The sequence below is a fragment of the Periplaneta americana genome, chromosome 13 (assembly GCF_040183065.1).
Source record: "Periplaneta americana isolate PAMFEO1 chromosome 13, P.americana_PAMFEO1_priV1, whole genome shotgun sequence".
Taxonomy (NCBI): Eukaryota; Metazoa; Arthropoda; class Insecta; order Blattodea; family Blattidae; genus Periplaneta; species Periplaneta americana.
Genome location: NC_091129.1, coordinates 128498743 through 128521581, shown reverse-complemented (window position 1 = coordinate 128521581; position 22839 = coordinate 128498743). Strand labels below are relative to the sequence as shown.

General features: G+C 35.9%; 1 protein-coding gene across 10 annotated transcripts in view; it reads right to left on the bottom strand.

Annotated features, from left to right (window-relative positions):
* The window catches only part of LOC138712423 (uncharacterized), a 216227-nt gene that overhangs the window by 12729 nt on the left and 180659 nt on the right, over positions 1–22839 (bottom strand). For all 10 annotated transcript variants that reach the window (XM_069844220.1, XM_069844229.1, XM_069844228.1 and 7 more), the window contains 2 exons: positions 19113–19287; positions 8280–9697 (listed from right to left, as the gene is read on the bottom strand). In XM_069844220.1, coding sequence (XP_069700321.1) covers positions 8280–9667 — 1388 coding nt within the window. In that variant the 5' untranslated portion in view covers positions 9668–9697; positions 19113–19287. The remainder of the gene's footprint in view (positions 1–8279; positions 9698–19112; positions 19288–22839) is intronic.

Genomic DNA, 22839 nt, shown 5'->3' with positions numbered 1-22839 from the left:
GAAATTCCACTCTACTTACTGCATATGGCGCACTACAAAGATAATTTCTTCAATTTATTGCTATGTGTATCTTGTATTATCTCAGTTAAACCCATTAGTGTTGCTTCCCACTAAAAGATGATCTTGTGCTTTGAAGAATTTAGTTATGTGACATACGTATTTAAATAAAATGTTTTTGAACTGCAGACGTTAGCCTACTCAGTGTGTGTGTCTAATGCCTACCCACTTCACTTAACGTGATTTGGGTTCCAAATACTGCGGATAGATGGCAGGACTGTGACCAATTTTCAAGTTGCACACCACTTCGGCGGGCCAATGTTATGCATGATGTGTATCTGTGAAGAGTTATATCGTGTACTAGGTAAGTGTACCCGTATATGTAAGTGTTCGTGTAAGTGTATTGTAGGGAATGGGCGAGGATGATGATGGTAAGGAAGGGAGAAGGGGAACCTGGTGCCGGCATGTAGCCTACTCCCGTTGAATAGCACCAAGGGGGCCACCAGGCTTAACGTCCCCATCCAACAGATGAATCACTATCAACAGTGACATATCCCTTCTCTTCATATGCACTGCGGAGAGATTTGAGATTTAACCCAGGCATACATATTGATGCACAATCTAGTGATTAGAAGTTGTGCACCACCATCTCTCCTAGTCCTGAGGCAGAAATTTTACAGAGCTAATTCGGCAAACACCAACTCAATGTTAGAGATGAAGAAAGCATATACGAAAGAAAGAGTCAGTGGACTTAATATGCCTTCAGAAATAATTTGGATCTCTCTACATTCCGATTTTTATTTCTTAAAATTCACTTTCCTAACAAGTTATCATTTTCCAAATTTTAGCAAGCATATAAACTTAGGCCTGCTCATATTTTTTTACCCCAATTATTGTAAAACATATTTTCCCTGGAAAGAATATCGTAAAGCAACTTTATTCCCTATAATCTTCCTTAATGTACATAATAATGTGACACCGAGTGCATCGGCTCAGGTGGTAGCATTTGGGGCTCGTATTTGGGAGAATCCCGGGTTCAAACCCTGTGCCCGACCAATCTTGACTGGGGTTTTTCATGGTTTCCCTCAGTCACAAAAGCAAATGCCAGATTGAAAATTTTCATGCCATGATTTATTACCGCCTGAATCACCAATATCATAAACATTAATCAAAATCTAAAATCAGTTACATCAGCGGTCATCAGCACAGTACACCCTCGGGCTAGCGTCTCTTACCTGCGAGTAAGAGCTGCACTAGCGTGCATCCATAGCTGCTGGCGGTTATGCTTCCTACCTTTCCCTTCTGCACGACAGTGCATATTCCAATACACAGCTTACCCGTTACCCATTTCAGTGAGTGCTGATGACCACTGAGTAACATGAATACAAGCCATCTACAACACAATAGAAACAGAAACTCAACAATAGTAAAAACGGCCTACTGGTATACCCACAGATCCTAAACACGCGATATGACCATAGATGTTAAAGCGTATATAAATAAACTGAACAAAAGAAAAAGTGACGTCATGCATATGCAGGAATATAAATTACTCTCTGCCCTTTGTGTTCGGGGAGGTATTGGATAATCCTAATTTCGGACTGAGATTCGTTAGATCTAGTTTTCATAGTACAGTACCATCAAAAGCTGAATCAGAAATCGTCACCAGTGTTGAATTCAGACCCTGAGAGGGGGGAGGGGGGAAGATGTGACCGATAACGAAAGAAATAATAATTCAGATCTCAGCTAACAACAACAGAGGCAGTCTGTGTGAATGGGAACAGAAAAATGGGAACATTAAACAAATAGAGCTTTCATTCGTTTATACTGTATAATGTATTATATAGCCTATATTAAATACTTACTGAATGTTAAATATAGGCATTAACTTAAAACTGTTAACATTATTTTGTAAAACATGGTGAATAGGAACTATTCTTGTGTGTAACATTGTCACATAAAGATGGTGTTGTGTCCTTATGCAAACTGCTTATATTTAGTACAAGTAGTAATCACTCACCAATTAAGTTAGACGAATGCGTCTTCCAGTAGTTTTTCTAAGGTTTTTAAAGGACACATATTAATATTCCATCTGTTTTTTGAGGTGCCTCGAGGTCATTTTTTAACGTATTTCATACGGTTTACAAAATGCACCATCCTGAGTGATATCGAAATACAACCAATCTTAATATTTAGTTTCCCATCTTTCTTTTTAAATATATTTTCATTTCTCGTCCAACCATTTTATTTAATGATTCAACACTAATAATACTAGATGAAGGTAACATACAATGGAATTACCGGTTCACAGAGAATTTTCTTCATTAAACGCAAAGAATGTACTTTCCTTCGACTCCTCAACACTTTTTTTTTTTTTAAGAAAAGCAAATAATGTGTGTTGTTTTGCAATCGTACACAGAAATATTTATATTTATTCCAAGTTGAATTTTTCGTACACTACTCAATTATTTATATTTAACTGATTAAATGGCGATCTTACTCGTGTTAATTACGTAAGCATGTGCGGCTTACATCTGTTTCGGTGCTACTCGACACCATCCTTAGAGCCTAATAGATCTCGGCGCTATCTCAACTTCGCTGCCTGTTGCGTGGGCGCGTTCGTGTTGAGATAGCGCCAAGATCTAGTAGGCTCCGAGGATGGTGTCGAGTAGCACCGAAACAGCTGTAAGCCGCACATGCTTACATAATTAACACGAGTAAGATTGAAATTTAATCAGTTATTTATATTCAAGTGTTAAAAGTAGTGTACGAAAGATTCAACATGGATTATTTATATTTATTGTATAGGCTATAACAATTTTAGTAAACAAAACTGGCATTAACTTAAAACTGTTAACATTATTTTGTAAAACATGGTGAATAGGAACTATTCTTGTGTGTAACATTGTCACATAAAAACGATGTGTCCTTATGCAAACCGCCTATATTTAGTAGGCTACAAGGAGTAATTACTCACAACTCAAACAACACTAACACTGAAAACTAGTCAATAAAAACACAGCAAACCTAACTTCTTAACATTGCAACAGTCAACACTGAAAATTCAGATGGTTTAAATATCAATTATCAACCAATCAAGATCGGCGGGCAGACTCAGCTATGCGAATTGTGTCGCCAACTACTGTAGCCTTTCATAAAATCAATTACACACACACGAGGGTCATTTCATAAGTCACGGCAACTATATTATATCAGCCAATAAAGCTGCAGAAATACATGAACAGACATTCACTATATGCTATTGAAGATCGCTGGAATGTGCTTCGCAATGCTACATAGTAGCCTACCTAATTGGGTCTGGGTACAGGAGAAAATGGGTAAGGGAAAGTGAAAGATGCGTAAATAGAAATAATTGTTTTATTATGCACAAAAGGAAACGAAGTACATTACTCACAGACACTTAACACCCTTCAAAATAACCCCCCCCCCCTCAAGGCTTCCACACATCTTTGCCAGCGATGATTTAGGCGTTGAATACCATCGACTGTGTGCGATTCGTCTATGTGTACCACCTCTCATCGAAATGCTGTTAAGATGTCCTCCCTGTTTGCAAACTGCTTCCCACGCAGCGGCTTCAATTGTGGAATGAGATGAAAGTCGCATGGACTGAGATCAGGCGAGGAGGTAGAGTGTTCCAAGTTCTCCACCCTCACTGCTGCGATAGGTTTCTTACAGGAGCTGCAGTGTGGGCTGTTGCGTTATCATGGAGTTATGGCATTGTCCTCCATATTGTACGACGCAGATGGTACATCAGGAATGATGTGTAGTCCTGAACATTGACAGTGTGGCACTCACGAACAGGATGACACTCCAGAATACCTTGGCTGTCATACGTCAAAATGATCATGACCTTTGTGGGTGATGGATTTCTGTCGAAAGTTGTGACTTCGTAGAGAACCAGGATGACGTCATTCGACTGATGCTTTAGTTCAGGTTAATATGCTCGTGCCCATCTATCTTGGAGCACAGCTTCTAGCACACTAACTTTTGCGTGTGCTGTCAACTAGCCACCAATGCACACGGACGCAATCTGGAGGTGGCACCCCGTACAGTGTACAACAGATTTCCAAACATAGGCCTATATAAATACTGAACTAACCACATTTTCAGTTAATAGGAAGATATAACATAGTTGCCATGCCTTATGAAATGATCCTCGTATATATACCTTCAACGCAACAACTGCTTGGAAATCTACAAAACAGAATTTATTTAGTTGCTCAAAAGTCATATTAAATTGAATCCTTTTATACTAATGACGAGTACTTGATTGTTCGTCATTGACTCATATGAAACCAGCGTTGTGTAGACCAATTTACCGACAGAGTAATTGAATATTGCATAAATTAACCTATATATATATTTTTTTTTAGTTTAAAAGAATCTGAAATCTCGGGGCGAACATGTTCGAATCCAGGATGGAGATTTTCCCCTCCTCCAGGCCAAGGCTGAATCTTTTAGGTGCCCAGCTATCTCGTTTGGTATTATCTCAAAGTATTTAATTCAAAGCGAAATTTAGTGTAGAGGAAAAAAACAGAAAAGAAGTCTTATAAAATGAATCAATAAAACTGGTTTGTTTTATTCAAAGGTGCTTTGAACTGTAGAGGTTATCTATCGTCAGTGACATACTATCGGATACGTGAGGATATTAGATAAGAGGACGTCAGCAGTAGATCTAATTATTTATACTTGTTAGTATAGGGTAACTTTATATTGGTTATAATTATATTTATAAGATTATTAGTGATATTAATAGTTACATATTATACTTCTACCGTCTTACTAATAAACCATATATAATTTTTATACAAGGCTTATGCAGAGATAGGCCAGTAAACGTTACTAATAAACAATGGATAAATGATGGACGTATAAGCAGCGTGTAACTAAACATGGGAATTACTTCGCAGTAATTATACACGAAACCCCCTGTATAAGTGTTGTATGTAGAAAAAATGGCCGCCTTTTAACAGCTGTTCATACTGATCCACAGAAGAACAAAACAAAGAGCACAGAATAATTAAAATAATATTGCTGTAGCTGTATTCTTTGATCAAAATATAGCATGGTGATCGATCAGGCTCAGTTGTACTATCGATACTTAGCGCGGTACACTAGCGCACACTGGCAAATGAAAGAGAGAATTTCAATTATTCTGTTACCTTTCGTAATAAAATAATGACTAAACTATGACATAGTTGTGTAACAGTTGTGTTGTTATACACGACGAATGTAGTGATTATTAGTCAGGAATTTACACACGACTTATGAACGAGCTATTCACTGTGTCGGCTATGTATAAGACAGTTAAAAGTCTGTATAAGAGTTCTTATTAGTAAAGCCAAGTCTTTGGTTTCTTAATATGAATTAAGATAGTTAAAACTCGGACCGTAATGGTTGAACAGGACGTCCCTGAATAAGTGAAACCAACTCAATTTTGATATTAACTAGAGAGGCCGGTATATTTTGGATGGAGCTTTCATTTAGAACATGATTCCTTTACGTGTTAATCAGCAATACAGGGCCCTTTGCTTTACATGCAGTGGCGATTTCTCTTAAGGAGCACAGGAGCAGTGCACCACCTCTTCAGATAACACATGTTTTTAAATGTATGTCAATCAGCTACAGTAGACTATGTGAGCGACATAATTCTTTATTATAATACTACGTAAAAATAACACTGCATGTGTACTGTTCTTGTTGACGCCTGGGACTTATGTTTACCGCTCGACACTTGCGGCACACTGTTCCATTGGAGCATGCGCAGTAGTACTGTTTCACTGGCAGGCTTTGGAGCATGGTAGGGAGGCAATACAATGTGCATAAGAGGGGTTAGGAGCACTTTCAGATGTGTTCTCAAGCTGTTTGCAGTAGTAGTTAGATCGTTACATCACAAATGTTACAATGAATAGTGTGCAAAATCTTTTAAATATGTAATTTTCTGTAAGACTTTTACACGAAAAGATCAAAATAAAGAAGATGGGTACACCTGCACATGAATTAAAATTACAAGTGGCGAAGCATAGTAATAGAGAAGAGAAAAGAAAATTGAACATTCGGACTTACGAAAAAGCAATATGCGGCTACAATATAAAATACGCTGTATTTTGTTTTGCTTGCCAATTGTTCGACGGCGATAATTTATTGACAAAAACAAGTACGTTTTATGAATATTTTCTGTTTGAATTCAAGACTGTGGGTAGTAACTAAATAATTATGATTATAGTTCTGCAGGTATGATTGATTTGAATCACATGAATGAAAAAATTAAAAAACACGATTCTTCAGCTGCACACATCAACAATAATGTTAAAATAGCAGTATTGGGTCAAACAAACATACAGACACAATTGGATTTAATATTGGATTGTAGAACTTCACAATGATAAAGTTACCAAGAACAGATATGTGCGTGGGGTTTTGTGGAGCTCTTGAGTTGGCTTTAAGAGGTCACGATGACGGAGACTCATCTTTAAACGCTAGTATTTTTCTTGGCCTCATCAATTTCAGTTCTGAATTAGACGCACTCTTAAGGAACATTTGAAAAGAGCAACAGTGTTTAAGAGCACATCAAACACTATACAGAACGAAATCCTTCAAGCCATTTTGATGTATGCCATGATGAGATTTCAAAGAAATAAAGAATGCTGTTGACTTTTTAGCAGTTAAGGCTGATGAGACGACAGACGTATCGAATGTTTGTGAACGTGTGAACTTTGTTATAAAACGCAATACAGCTAAAACAATATTATTTACGGATGTTGCAATTGAACATTTTACTTTGCTGTTAATGGACCTACATAGGAAACTAATTAACTGCAATTTCTTGACTAACAAAATTATGTAAATCTATACCTATATAACATATGTTAATAGTTATGGAGTAGTTAATACAAATAATGATAATAATAATAATAATAATAATAATAATAATAGTAATAGGGTGTAATAATAATAATAATAATAATAATAATAATAATAATAATAATAATAATAATAATAATAATAATAATAATATCATAATCATAATAAATATTTGTGCACCACCAGGATTATTTATCACCACACGCCACTGTTTACATGCCAAGGGTTGTAATTCTCAAAGTCCATTCTTCTCACAAGGGAAGGGTTTCGACTCGAACAGGAATTTCGTATCCAAAATTTGTATACAGGCCCATCTTTACATCTCTGTAAATCTCCCAAAAGCATTCGTTTGTGTAATGTGTGGTTTGTCTATTAGAGCACTGTACAAGTTGAAGGGTGAGGAAGCAATGCACAAATTAAGGGGATGGGACACTTTACCCGTAAGCCTAGCCTAACCTAGAAGCTAGTGCGAGTGGCAAAATGTCTAAAGCCCATTTAAACATTTTTCTCCAACGTTCTGTCTGAAAATATTGCAGCTAATCAAAAATGTACACTGTTGCGTGAGTCATTGAATGCGCATAAGGACACAACCTTAATAAATAAATCATTCCAAGGCTAAGACATGGAATGTATGATCATTCCACCTAAAAAAAAAACTAAATATTTCTAGCCTCTGGATACCGATATCTATTTCCTTAGACAATACAAAATATATGCTTGGAGGATAACATTACATAAGGACTCTTGCCGAGAATCCAGAACTTAACTTGGGATATCGAGTGTTTATAATGAAAATGCACTCTGTTATTCATAACTAGTTATCTGCTCCTGTATATCGCCCTATGCTTCAGTATTTCTGGCAGTCAGCTGGTTACGTGAATCGTGAACAAACCTCGGACTTCAAAAATGTAATTCAGGTGGCATTTGATTTTTCAGCACTGGAGTGTGGTTCAGAAGATTGTTCAGGTGTTGCTTCTGCGTGTTGTGCTTATTGCTCTGCTCCATGCTGTTTCATGCATTTTGTAGAGAATCCTCATGTATGCTACATTTTTAAAGAAGTATATTGACCAATACCAACCAAACGGAGAGTTACACAAATGAATGCTTTTACGGACTTCATCACCATTGTGAGGTAAGCCTCTGTACAAATTTTTAATCAAAAATTACTGTTCGAGTCGAAACCCTTCCCTTGTCAGTAGGGTTTGAAATCGCGTAATATAGTAATCATTTAACCAAAGCTGACGGCTCGGGTATCGAATCCAAACCTCAATCGAAATCATCCAAAGCCCTGCTGTCAATTTTTTGCCATGAAAAATATACAAAACATTCTCACATGTGCAGGAAAGTTTGCTGGCTCTAATATGTTCAGAACGCATAGGCTACTTCAACTTACGTACCAGCTAAGCAGGTTGTCGTCGTTCTGCTGCAGACCCTTCTCGAGGTGCGGATGTCTGCGCTTGAACTCCTCTGGCAGCGACACCGCAAGGAAAGGCATGCGCTCCTCCACGCGGCCGATGTCAGTTTTCCGCAGATCGCTGAAGCGGTTCCCGTGGTCGCCCAGCACGATGACGACGGTGTTATTCAGTTCCCCATTGCGTCGCATGTTGAGGAACATCTCCTCGAAGTCCGAGTCGGCTACTTGCACTTCGTTCAGGTCGTCGTGACTGAGAAGCGTCAAGAATGCAAATGCGAAGTAGCGATGATCCTTCATCTTAGTCACGAACTCTTTCAAGTATTTCAGTAAATACATGTGCTTTGGAGTGTTTCCGTAACATCGGCTATCTCTGGATTTGAAATTCTTGATACTGTCCATAGCGAGCCAAAACGGACGAGCGTAATAGTCTGTTGGAGTTTTCTTAAAACCCCACGCACCAAAATTGAATATGGTTAAACCTGGGCAGTCTTCGTCATACATTGTGGTATAGCCGTTCGTTTTGAATGAGTCCCAGACTAAAGGAATGTCGTCGAAGTAAGAAGGCTTGTGTACCGACAGTTTGCCGGACTCTTTATTTCGTACATGGACGTTCTTACCCGCAAGGAAGGCCATCATATTTGGGAAAGTATTGTCACCGGTTTTGGTCATTCCCTTGAAGACTACGGCATCGAGAACGTTGGTGATGAAGTGATACGTCCTCGGGAGCTGCCTCATAAAATTCAGTCGAGACATCGAGTCCAGTCCAAATATGAGAACACTGGGACGATTCACGTCTCCATCACTTCCTCTTCTAGACGCTTCGAAGAGTTCAGGTGAGGGTTGTGGTATATAAGCGTGCCCACTCTCGTAAGCCAGTTTACCAGTTTTAAGAAAACACTTGACTAGAACAAAAGCAGATGAACGAATTTTTTCTGTTTCTTGAAATATCTGAGGAACTCCCAATTCGAACTTATCGTCTGATTTCTTGTGACGGAAGATTTCGGTGTACATGCATTGATAGTCGTCCGTCTGACGTCCACTCAATTCGATGGCTGTCTGGTTGAGATGGATGTAGCCGTCGGGACTCAAATACGTCAGATAGGGCTGAGGCTGCCCACATTTGATTATAGGCGAGGTACGCAGGAACTTCTTTGCTTGTGCATCATTAGGGTCGTAATCAGGTATTATACACTCAAAATCACTGCCATTGTAATTCATATCTTCCATGTGTAGGCTGTAGAACTCCAGTTCTACAGATTTTACGTAAATGTCGTACATTATGAAGGGAGAATATCCCAAAACCATCAATAGTAACAGGTAACATATAACTCTGTTGATTTTCAAGCAGCGGGGAGAGTGCTTCAATATCATTGCTGTTTAAGACATCAAGACCGACTAGACCTGCAAATGAAAATACAAGAAGACATCAGTGACAATATAAAAGATCACAGCTCTCATATCGCCATTTATATTACATGAGAGGGCACTTAGATTCATTGTGCCTCCACTCTGTAAAGATTATGAACCAACATTAGACATTCACAAATGGAAGGACTTCCTGGTCAAATCAGAATAGCGCGAGGCTGCTTAGTAACATTTATGTAAAAAATTTAAATGAACAAGCAAATAAGATAATGGCAAAGATATAAAGACAATATATAGTACATAAATAAATTAGCAGTTATGGTGCTGTGTGAAATAAATAAATAAATAAATAAATAAATAAATAAATAAATAAATAAATAAATAATAATAATAATAATAATAATAATAATAATAATAATAATAATAATAATAAAACAAAGATACATGTTATGTTTTATTTAACGACGCTGCAGAGGTTATATCATCGTCGCCGGATGTGCCGGAATTTTGTCCCGCAGTAGTTCTTTTACATGCCAGTAAATCTACTGACATAAGCCTGTCGCATTTAAGCACACTTAAATGCCATTGACCTGGCCCGGGTTCGAACCCGCAACCTTGGGCATAAAAGGCCAGCGTTATACCAACTCGCCAACCAGGTCGACAGAACAAAGATACATATATTGACATTTTTAGAATAAAAAAACCACTCTAGCACCCCCAGAAAGATTAGGAAGAAATCCACATAATTGTAAGGTAAATATTTTATTAACCAGCAGAATAAAAAAAAACAAACACAGATATTGCAATAATTGGAACTTTATATAATGTGAAAAGTCACATTTATAAATTTTGTTTCCACTGTAACATAAGAAAAAATTAAATACACACAGATATTGCAATAATTGGAACTTTATATAATGTGAAAAGCCACATTTATAAATTTTGTTTCCACTGTAACATAAGAAAAAATTAAATATGAATGTTTATGTTATTGCTGCACTGTTTTTAAATACATATTCCTTTGACATTTCAAAATAATTTATGACCTTTATTTTATAGGTATTTAAGCATGGTAGTGGACGGGATTTTTTATGCCAGGACAGGATTTCTCACACACTTCAATTTAGATCAATAAGTACTCTGGAATGAACATGTATCTTTCGTACGTAATAATTATTACGTTCTATTGTTTCAATCTATATTTCAATGCTGGTACAATGGAAGAGAAGATCCCATGGATTTAACTCTACCAGAATGAATGAATGAATGAATGAATAGAATAGAATAAGAAAATAAAATAAATTAAGAAAATAAATTAATAAAATAAAATAAATACATTAAATTAAATAAATTAAAATAATTAAATTAAACAAATTAATGAAATGAAATGAAATAAATAAATAAATAGTCTCCAGTTGGAGACGTGTGAATTGTGTAAATCAAGTTATTATGAATGTATATTATGATCTTTTCCACTGTCATTTACTGCCTGGTGTACACATCTAGAGCCTTTCGCCTAGTGCTAGTTAAGATTTTTATATTACAGAAAAAATCTTTACGTATCATGACAAGAAAATCTCATTTTGAACATTGCAAAGTCTTATTTATTAATTATAAGTTAATAACTTTTTCTGGAATTCATATCTTTGCTCGCCTGATTTTTACAAGAGAAAATGTTGAAAAATATTGTAGTAGATCAAATATTCATTATTATGGCACCACGTCATATTGTGATGATTTGAGTTTTAAATATTGTCGCACTTCCACAAGCACTGAAAAGTTGGGAAACTAAGGGAATAAAAATTGTTTAACATCTCGTCTGTTAATACCAAATGTGTTTCTCCTTCTCATTTTAGAAAAGTTATCTTAAATTGGTTAACTGACAAGGCTTTGTATACTGTTAACGAGTTCTTAATGTGGGGGTGAATTATTGTCTTTCAATTTGTAATGTTTCCTTTTAACGAAGCCTATTGTAATTTATGTTATTTAATGACCACTGAAGATATTATTACTATTATTACTTCGGCGGGAATTTTGGTTCAAAATTGAGAACAGTGCCTCGTAGTACAGTTAGGTTCTTTACAGTTTCAAAGAGTTTTCTTTTATTGCAAATAGTCTTATAATTATTATTTATTTTTATTTTTTAATTTGTTATTTTACGACGCTTTATCAACTGCTATGTTTATGTTTATTTAGCGTCTGAATGAGATGAAGGTGTTAATGTTAGCGAAATGAGTTCAGGATTCAGTGCCGAAAGTTAGTTTCCCAGCATTTACTCTTAGTCGATTGAGGGGAAATCCCAGAAAAACCTCAGCCAGGATTTGAACCCGGACCCGCTCGTTCCACGATCAGGCATGCTAACTGTTATTCCACAGCAGTATATATTATTTATTAATTATCCACCTTTTCTTTAGTTACTTTTCGTCGTTTTTAGGTTTCATTTAGACCTTTTTATATTTGCATGCGTCATATATAACCTTCTTTTCCTTTTCTTCTTTTTTACGTTTTATAAGATTAATATTATAGTCGCGACGTTGTTATTCCCGGCGTGACTCCTCCCCTTTGCTTACGTCTTAGGAAGTGAAGGCTCTATAAAGTCTAGGTAGGTAGTATCGATCGCCATTTTTGTTCTTTCGTTGCCGAGCTACCATATGAGGAATCTATTTGCCACACCGGGGGTCAAAGGGGTGGGAGGCCTCAAAGGAGTATAGTCGGCTGATGACTATATTCCAGTAAAACTTGGGTAATGCCAGTTATACCTACCAAGTCCTATGCATGCATGTCCTAGTCATGGCCCCTGCGTAACGCTAAGTCATGCAAGGGCGAAAAGCGAGTTCCTGACGCTATAATTGGGACTTATCAGCTAAGGGAGTAAACCCCGACAGAAAATCATCGTCCAACCGGGATTGCCGGATGGTTGAGCTTGAGGCTGACGACCCCATCTCATAAAAAACAATTGTCACGAAATCCAATGGAGAAATAGCCGGACGGACTTATTCACGAAGACGCCTGAGATGGGCTGGTCATATAAAGAGATTAGAGGACTCGAGACCAGCCATCAGAGTCCTCCGATATGAACCAGGGGGAAGTAGACCAAAGGTCAGATGGGAGGATGGCATCAGGGAGGATGCCAGAACTATTGGAGTTAAAAGCTGAAGAGTATTGCTAGAAATAGGGATGAATGGCGGAAACTCCTTTGGACAGCCAGGACCCATGATGGGTTGTCGAGCTAAGGATGATGATGATGATGATGATTTGCCACACCGTTAAACATTATCATGTCGTAGCTCCTATGATAATAAATCAAACGCACTGTAATCCAGCAAATAATTGAGCGGCAAATAACGTCTTCGTGTGCTTTCTGCGAACGCCAACGAAAGAGCCAAAATGGCGGGCGATTATATTAAGTCTTTATCGAGCCTTAAGAAATGAATAACGTCTTCACCAGCGAATCACAAGCCGCACACGTTTAAATGTAGTCGATCTGCAACGCGATTGGCTGCCGGAAATTAGAGCGACGGGACTATATATGTTATCACGGGATGTATGAAACGAATAATGAAATTATGTTAAAATTTTCAAGATACGAGGCAAAGAGCAAAATAGGTTAAATCCTAAGGATACGAACACTGGTCATCACCATGAGACTTGCACTATTACAGAAATGACTTGACCATTGCACATAAATTAGTTACACTCAAACAAGCGTACACTGGAAAGAAACCAATACCCATAAGGTACGAGTATAATTCAACTAAACTATTATAAAGGCACTTCGTCAGCAATAGTTCATCACTAACTTTCATAAAGGTATCACGACCAAGAAACACACCACAATGTACAAGTAACTCGCACAATTTTTATATAATTAAAGAGAATAATTCAGCCTGGGTATTGGTAGAGTTTCTGGGTAGCTCAGTCGGTAAAGCGTTTGCACGCTCAGACAGAGGTCTCGGGTTCGTTACCTGGAAACAATTTTTCCTTTGAAGTTATTCAAGTTAGTTCCACAGAGAGCTATACCTGATAGCCAGACTTGTTGAAGTAACTCGTAGTTTATTGTAGCCAACTTCTGGCCTTGGTGCCTTGCTGCGCTTGCATCATAGCTGACAACACAGTATCATTAATTTCATCTCAGGTTTCAGTAATTATTTATACAGTATTCACTTCTGCAAGCGTCTGTGAGAAGCATACAGCAGCACTCTGTCGAATGAACTGACGTTGTCGCGTTACGTTCTCCAGTCAACATTCGAAACAAATTAGTACGGTAACGCATTACTTCCATGCATAGACTGTAGGTCACAGCTCAATTGCATGCGAAGGTGTATATATCGACCGTAATAAAATGACTCCACCAACGTGTTTTAGGAAAAAAAAAATACAGTGGAGCAACAAGGTGGTAAGGAGGTAAAACTAGAGTAAATAGTGTAGTTCTTACCCCTTAAATATTATAGAGGTATATAGTATAGTGTTTACTCTCCTTTGTGGCCATAATTTCAAGTTTAGAACTTACAAATTTATTTTAATGAGATGAAAGGACTTTAATATAATAATAAAAATAACAAAATTCGAATCACTGCATTGCTGCTATCGCACGAAACGAGTTGTTCAAAACATAACCACAGTCTACTATATGCAGTCGCGAAGCTCAATATGTAGAAAAAATGCAAACATGGGTAGTTGCCCACCACTAGGATCGCTACTATCGCCTCATCATCGCAGATCTCTCTCCTAGCAGACGACAAAATATGTTACACTTTCGTTGTCGTGTTCTTTTGGAAAAATTAACACCTTCCTTCCATTATTGAAATATTAAATGCATAAAGTTAATTTATTATTTTAATGAAGTATATTAAATTCCACCATAAACTCGAAGATACCTGCAAGAAATAAGTTAATATAATTTTTGTTTGTGCAAAACGAACTGAAATTTACTATAATAGCTTCATTCATTCAAGATTATAGCGATAATTAACTATGAAACAATAAATATTAATTTGCATTTCCCTTTACAACAATAATAATGGAAATATGAATTAATGGAGTAACTTACGTGTACCGGTACTTGTAGTGTAGTTAACAAAGTGGGATGAGGTTAAGCAATAATAATCACACCAGACTTGGAAATAAAACGTGATCAATAAATTTTATTGTAACAGACTTTTTCTACGTCTCTAGTAAAGCAACAACTAAAAATAACAACAAAATTAACAGCTATAATTAAAAACATGTCCTTTGAAAAAAAAGTAGGCCTAAGCAATAATAATCCCACCAGAATTGAAAATAAAACGTGATCAATAAATTTCATTTTTCTACGTCTTTAGTAAAATAACACATAAAAATAATAACAAAATTAATAGCTATAGTTAAAAATATATCCTCTGAAAAAAAAAGTATACCTAACCTTTATTTCTCTGGAAATTTAGCAGCCTAAGTGACAGAACTTTAACCGGTATATAATGTCCTTTCGGTTAGACTGAAACATTTCATTGTGAAATTTAAGGATATAATGTATTCTAACAGTCACAAAGAACTTCAAAATTAAGAGTTTTGTTTCTGCACAGCATTATTGTGGAAACCCAGGAACCTTTCTGAATCTTTCGGAAATCGGAAAAAGGATAACTCTGGCCTCTTTCTCTTACTGTTGCTACAATTTATAGCACTACAAACGTCTCCCCCTTGTCCCATATTATTATTCAAATTATTACATTTTAGCCATTTAACATTTTCATTACAACCAATAACGAATATTTCACAAGCATCAATGTGAAATACGCAATAAGCTAGCACTCGATAGAAATACGACACAGTCCAAAGTCGACCATGGATAGTCTATTGTTTCTAGTTGCTAACCGCTTGGAGCGCTTTATCACGAGATTTGCAAAAAAACACCTCAAGCTTCGCGACTGTATATAGTAGACTGTGACATAACAATGAATTCAGAAGCAGTTTCAGAACAACACTCGAAATAGAGTGTTCAACATGTGTCGTCTTTTCTGTTAATTAACTTAATTATTTCGCATTATAATAAATTATTTAACTAATCTGTTTTATAGTGCAATATTTTGGTTTTTCTAGTTTATTTGCACGATGACAGTCACAATTTACTAAATCTATTATCAGAAGTGCAAAAAAAAAGTTTTTGTGCGAGATCATGCGTATTTGCTTGGTTTCCGCACAAAACCAATCCGCGGAAAGTCTAAAATTCCACATTCAGTATTCCCAACCTAACACACATAACAATTTCCCTCTTCTTACCGCTTAAGTCACATATTGATTTTACTGCTTTAGGCTTTTAACATATTTTAGAGACGTTCAATATAGTAATAATTATAAATTGGAAACTTACCACTGCAATTTCACCTAAATTTCACTGTTAATTATTGTTTTTAAATATTTGCAAAAATTAAGTAAACTCTACAACTCCACTAAAGTTACTGCATTCGTGATGCAAGTAACAGTAAGGAAGCTGTGAAAAAATCAACAAGATTCCAGATGCCGATGTTATTACTGCAATATGTTCTATAAATAATATTGTTAAAATATTAATATGAAAAATAAATCATTACATAACCTTAACGTTTGTTTTAAGTTCGCAATTTATAGACTGGGGGGGGGGAGACAGACGTATATCACGGCCTGCTGGAGTATAGCAAACACAGAAAATATTTTAAACCAACAATGTTGAAGATAGATATTTTTGTTTTGCAAATTTGCCGTCATTGAACAGAAACCAAGATGGAGATTTCATTGCAACTAATTAGAAATTCCTCTTTCAGGTATGTAATAAACGATCTTCGCACAAAATAATGTACGATACAGAGCGATATGTTTTCTTTCAATTCTCGGAAATTAAAAAAGCTCAACTAAGTTTCGCTTTTTCAAACTTTTCCTCGAACATGAAAACTTCAACATACCGCTCTTTAACGCATATTACTATTTTTAACGATGTCTTATTTATTCTTATTGTTTACAATCGACTTCATAGAAATTACCATTTAATATACTGTTTAAAAATATTCAAGTAAACTTCATAATGCGCAACTATTTACACAATTCAATTTGCTCATTAATCGGTCCCTGTTCAGAGTTCTAATCTAATAGTCTATTGCTGGGATGTCAAAACGCCTGAACTACGTCCTCATACTATAAGCAATACAAATCCAACAAGGTTCACTTATCAGCAAGATAAAGTACAATCATCGCCCATAAGGAAATGTGCGGGTTCTGAGAGCACGCAGAGCAGGCGTTTTGACATCCTGCTTTTGTTTTAAGCTAGTTGACAGTAGAGCAAAGTCGATCCACTCGTCAGAATTATTGTAAGACTAGTCATGAAAATTATTACAGACAACAAAATCCTAACCCCCGCAAAAAAATAAGCGCTACCAATATTTCCGATTGTCTTTTGTTTCACACGGCTCAGTACGGCCCGGTGACTTGTGGCCAGCGTAGTCGGTGTTGATCTACCGTGCGTATTATCCTGTTGTTCCTAAAATTGTAAATAGACCAACTCTTCTCTGAATACATTTGAATACGCTTTAACAATTCGTACAAATTTATTTTTTTTTATGTATTGTAGTACCGGTATTTATTTATTTATTTATTTATTTATTTATTTATTTATTTATTTATTTATTTATTTATTTATTTATTTATTTATTTATTTAACTTTGTAGAGGTCATCAGGCCTTCTCTTTTCCTGTACCAGAGGATTACAATTACAATATTCAAGAGTATATTAAAATCAAAATTACAATATTAAATGTATAAATACAATAAAGACAAATACTGCAACATTACCCGATTAATAAAGATTAGACAATTGACTGTAGAAGTTAAAAACAAAGAATTAGTTAATGAAATACAAATTAAACGTAGAATATTAAAGGGATTAAATTACTGGAGATTGAAGTATTTTTATGCAAGAATAGAACTATTTACAAGAAGTCATGTCTGAACGAGTCAATCACTTATAAAGTGTCTAGTATGTTTGGGTTTGAATTATGCTCGTATATAAGAATATTTATTAAACTTGATTTTATGATACAAGGTATATTTCATTAATGTCTTATGATGTATAATTTAATCCGTCATTGTTAAAAGGCACTAAGTCAATTTTGAACACGTGGACATTAATTTTATGGATTTTTATTTATTTTTTCTGAATTTGATACAGGATGAAACAAATCAATTATACTCCATGGGTGATGCTTAAACACAACAGAAATATAACTTTAGAATTACGACATTACGCGAATAGTCCAGTTTCCTTACGCTTCTATTATCTCAATAGGTACTGAAAATAATGGTTTAGTTCATTTATCAATGACCGATTATTTAAGTTTTTTATGCTCGACCATGCCGAAATGTAGCAATTATACACCTTGTAGTAGCCCTTTAATGCACCTCATTAAAGTACACCTATTCATTATAGTTCAGTTGTTCAGCCAATGAGAAATCACCATTGTACCATTATAAAAGCGCAAGTATCGATTATTCTCGGATATGCAATCGAAAGACAACTAGCGAAAAGTCACGGAGGCTGGAAATCCGATACTGTCGCAGAAGGTTATGTTCTGTTAACTGTAATAATTAGCGTTAATTGTAAATAATATTCAAATAAATTCAATTTGTCATCTCGTTTTTCAATTCTAAATCAATTTCCAGGTTATATCAAGACTAATGTTCATGTTATTCTCTAGATTATATCAAGGTCAACGACATTCGTTCCTCGGAAAAAATCAATACTTTCGCGTCTGCGCACATCTCACAATTTAGAAGGTCAGTTCCGCTCCTCACTTACATAACCATAACATGAATACTTATGAATAATTTCAAGTTAGAAATATGGTCGAGCATAAAAAGTCGTATGAAACTTGTCTATAATGGTAATTAAGACGCTCGTATGAAAATTATGAAACTAGCGCTCGTTTCATAAACAAACATACTCGCGTCTTAATTACTACCATTATAGGCTCGTTGCATAATGTACTATAATGACATCAGGTTACGGTACTGCATTTACTTACGAACATGTTTCTCTTTAAAGTATTTCTAATGCTAAAAAATGGAATTTATAGATGCAACAAGGTGCTAAAACTGTAAATTCAAAATAGCCTACCACATTTGTAGTTCAAAATAAAAGACCTGCATTACCAATAGAAGTATCCTAAGGAATTAAAACATATAAAGCAAGGTTTAGAAAGTGTAGGAAAGTTATATTTAAAAGGCCCAAACTCGATGTCAGACAACATCATTATCAAAAATGACAAATAAGAGCATATGCATTTTTATCTATGAACAAAGAAGAATTTTTGCACATCATCATCATTATTATTATCATTATTATTATTATCATTATCATTATCATTATCATTATTATTATTATTATTATTATTATTATTATTATTATTATTATTATTATTATTATTATTATACTATCATAGCAGCATACCTGCTTCGTCCGGGTTTCGATCTCCGAGGCTGGTTGCAGATTTCGTCTCCAACAAAACTCTGGAACCGTGTCTTGCATTATGCCACCACTTCCTTCTCCCGCATCCTCAATGTTAGCAGGAACACAATAAGGCTGCGGAAGATCGCAGTGATGAATGATCCAGGGTAACGCCCACCTAAACAATGAGATAACACAGTCACGTGACCCATACATAAAGAAACCTGTTTAGCATCACCAAGTTGAAGCAGAACTACCAATTACTGTCGGCCTTCAGCATGATATTTAATGCCCTCCAGAGGCAAGTATGTTCCTCCACTTCTTCATTACTGATTTTACATGTATACTGTATGCGCGGCTGTTCAGTAACCTTTATATATCAAACGAGTCAAAGTTAGGATAGGAGTAGGAAGTGAAATAGGGAGGGGAATACGACAAGAATGCCCTTTATCACGTACCAGAGTGCTGCATTGGAGTTAAATCGCTCGCTTGAACTCGGTCGAGTGTCGCATCCTCGAGTGAGATACGATCGGTCATAATACGCTCGTAATAAATAGAAGCACATCTCACCGACATGTCTTATCTTGTATGGAAGGCGACAGATAAGATACACATATGTTTTGCTCACACGGTAAAAATAAGGCTTTATTTTCTGCGTTTATGACAAACGTTTAATGGAACAGCCAATGGAACGTACCAAAACAGGAACATGAAGTTATAAATAAAATAGTATGAAAAACTTCGATATACAGTTATTATTGCTAATGAATAATTATTCAATATTTGATTTACCACATTATGTAATATGATAGGTCCATACAATGTGTTCCGCCTATATACTGCGACAATGTAGAAACGTTTTACAAAATATTATTGATATAGCAGAAGATTAATAACAATATTAGTACAGAGATAACGTCACAGATAAAATAGGCTATAATAAAACGAATAATCATGCTGCACAACTGTTACAGACGCAAAGATTGATACACTCATTATTAGAGATTATTATTATTATTATTATTATTATTATTATTATTATTATTATTATTATTATTATTATTATTATTACTAGAAAACTTGATACAGTTCTTGAATTATCGTGATTGTATTCTCCGCTTATAATGATTACATTTACATCCAATAACCTCTATCAGATGTGGCAAAAACAAAATCACTCCTGTGTGGGGGGGGTGGGGGGGGAAACATTTACCTACAACATTTATATTACATTTTAAAGCAAGTTTTGTAGTTGTACTTTGGAGTGGTTAGTTAAACACTGCAAAGTTTTGAAATGATAAACATCTATGATATTACTACACAGTTCATCACTGTAACAAGAACGAATGTCTAACGCTCGGCTTATATCATTCGAGGATTTATCGCTCGCGACAATTTTACCCATCATGCACGTGCGCTACCTATCGGATTATGCTATGAACTACTTGGTGCTCGAGCGAAAACGTCCGATGCAGACCTCTGTCACGTACCCTGTTCAACATCTACGGGGAGGATTTAGTGAAGAACTGTTTTCAGAACATGGGAGGAGTGATAGTAGGAGGAAGAAGAATAAAGCGTGTAAGATTTGCTGCTGATATGGCGTTATTAGCAGAAGAGGAGATGATACTAAGGGATATGCTACTGGAGCTAAATGACAGCTGTGAGCAGTATGGATGAAGATAAATGCAAATAAGACGAAGACCATGGTCATAGGAAGAAAAGTAAAGAAGGTAAATTTGCCAATTCTAAATGAGGCGGTAGAGCAAGTGGACGCTTCAAATATTTGGGGTGTACTATAAGCAGTAACATGAGGTGCTGCCAAGAAGTCAAAGGGAGGATATCAATGGCAAAAGAAGCTTTTAACAGAAAAAGGAGCATCTTCTGCGGAACTCTGGAGAAAGAACTAAGGAAGAGACTAGTGAAGTAGCACTGTATGGGGCAGAAACACGGACATTACGACGAAGTGAATAGAAGCGAATAGAAGCATTTGAAATGTGGATATGGAGAAGGATGGAGCGTGTGCAACCTTTTGAATCATTCTGTATATTTAACTTCCATATCTCCCCGGTTACCATGGTTACTAATGGTTACCAAACTTACCATTAGAGTTTAGATTTGCGGGTTCAAATCAGGGAGAGGACAATAGACATTCAAAAGAGGTAAAATGATTGGCGTGGCTTCTTTCGAAACGGAAATAGGGGTTTGTGTCGTAAATTCACGCAAAGAATCTTAAGGCCTACATCATCCTCGCATTCATCTTATCACTGAGGGTGGGTGGGATTAACTTGATTTTGAATGTGTTCGTATGTCAGAAATTAAATTCTTCCCACTGTCAGATTATCAGAGTCCAGGAAGGTTAGGCTAACAAAATATGGAGATATTAGCAACCAACCATAACTTCCATTACCACCATGATCTAAAATATTACTATCAATAGAAAACTACCGCCTTCACTACCATTGTCACTGTAATGGTGCTACATTATTATTATTATTATTATTATTATTATTATTATTATTATTATTATTATTATTATTATTATATTCTTTCGCAAGTCTTATGAACACTATTAATTGTACTTCCAAGACGGATAGTTTCATAACAAAGACGTAAACCGTATTGTTGTTAGAGAAAATGACTGTGATTACTTAGTAACAGAAAATACATTTCTATGTAAAGGAAATTTTTAAATAACTATTGTAGCCATCACGAAACACAAGCAAGAAAATTAAAATATAGAACGTATACCACAAATGGAGAGCGCATGTCCATGATAATTTCCATGAAAAATCGATATATTCCCCAAATATTTACGTTGCTATAGACACGACTTCAATGTTGCTAATGAATTCCGCCCGCCCACGATTTGTTTTGTTCTCCTTATTACAGTCTTTTGTTTTATTCTCTTTCTTCTCATACGTTCCCTCCGCTGTTATTGTAAATTATTTATTTATTGGGTCTTTAAACCAAGTGTTGGCATTGAAAATCCCCATTCTTTGAAAATCCATCGACTACATCTTAAAGTTGATCATGCCTTTGAAAGTCTACTTGCCACTAAATAGGCCTACGAATTTCGATTTTAACATTTTTATGTTAGTATTTTTCAGGTTGGAAGCACGCGGCAGCGTTGTGGTTAAGGCACTACGCTAGAAAGCCGAATATCACGGGTTTGATTCCCGATGTGTCGAGGATTTCTTAAACTGATCTAATCCTTCTGGCTACACTATGATCCTCATGTTGACTTAAGGCTGGTTCACAATAAACCGGAAACGAGAATCGGAACGAAAACGAAAACGGTAAAATTGTTAAAATGTGTACATTTAAATGTGAGCATTCATAATTAACGAAAAGCTTGCCGGAGCCCGGGATCGGGAACGGAGAGTTGGCCAAGTTTCAACTTTGGCGTTCACGTTTCCGATCACAGCCCACTAGATTCATTCTATTGCCATCTAAAAGCTATTTTTTCGTCGTATATTTTGTAGCAAGAAGACCGTGACATAACCTATGCATTATTTTGTTCTGTGCTGTGCATCATGGAGCAAGTTTTATTTGATGAGATTCTAATATTGAGTGTTGAGGAAAATCCTCACGTTTACGATAAGCGGTGCGCCTCGTATAAAGATGAGAAAATGAAGAATACGTGGCTTTCAATAGCTGCATCTTTGAAGACCGATCGGAAGCGAGTCATATTTTATTACTGTATTGGTTGTATTACACACTATATATTCAT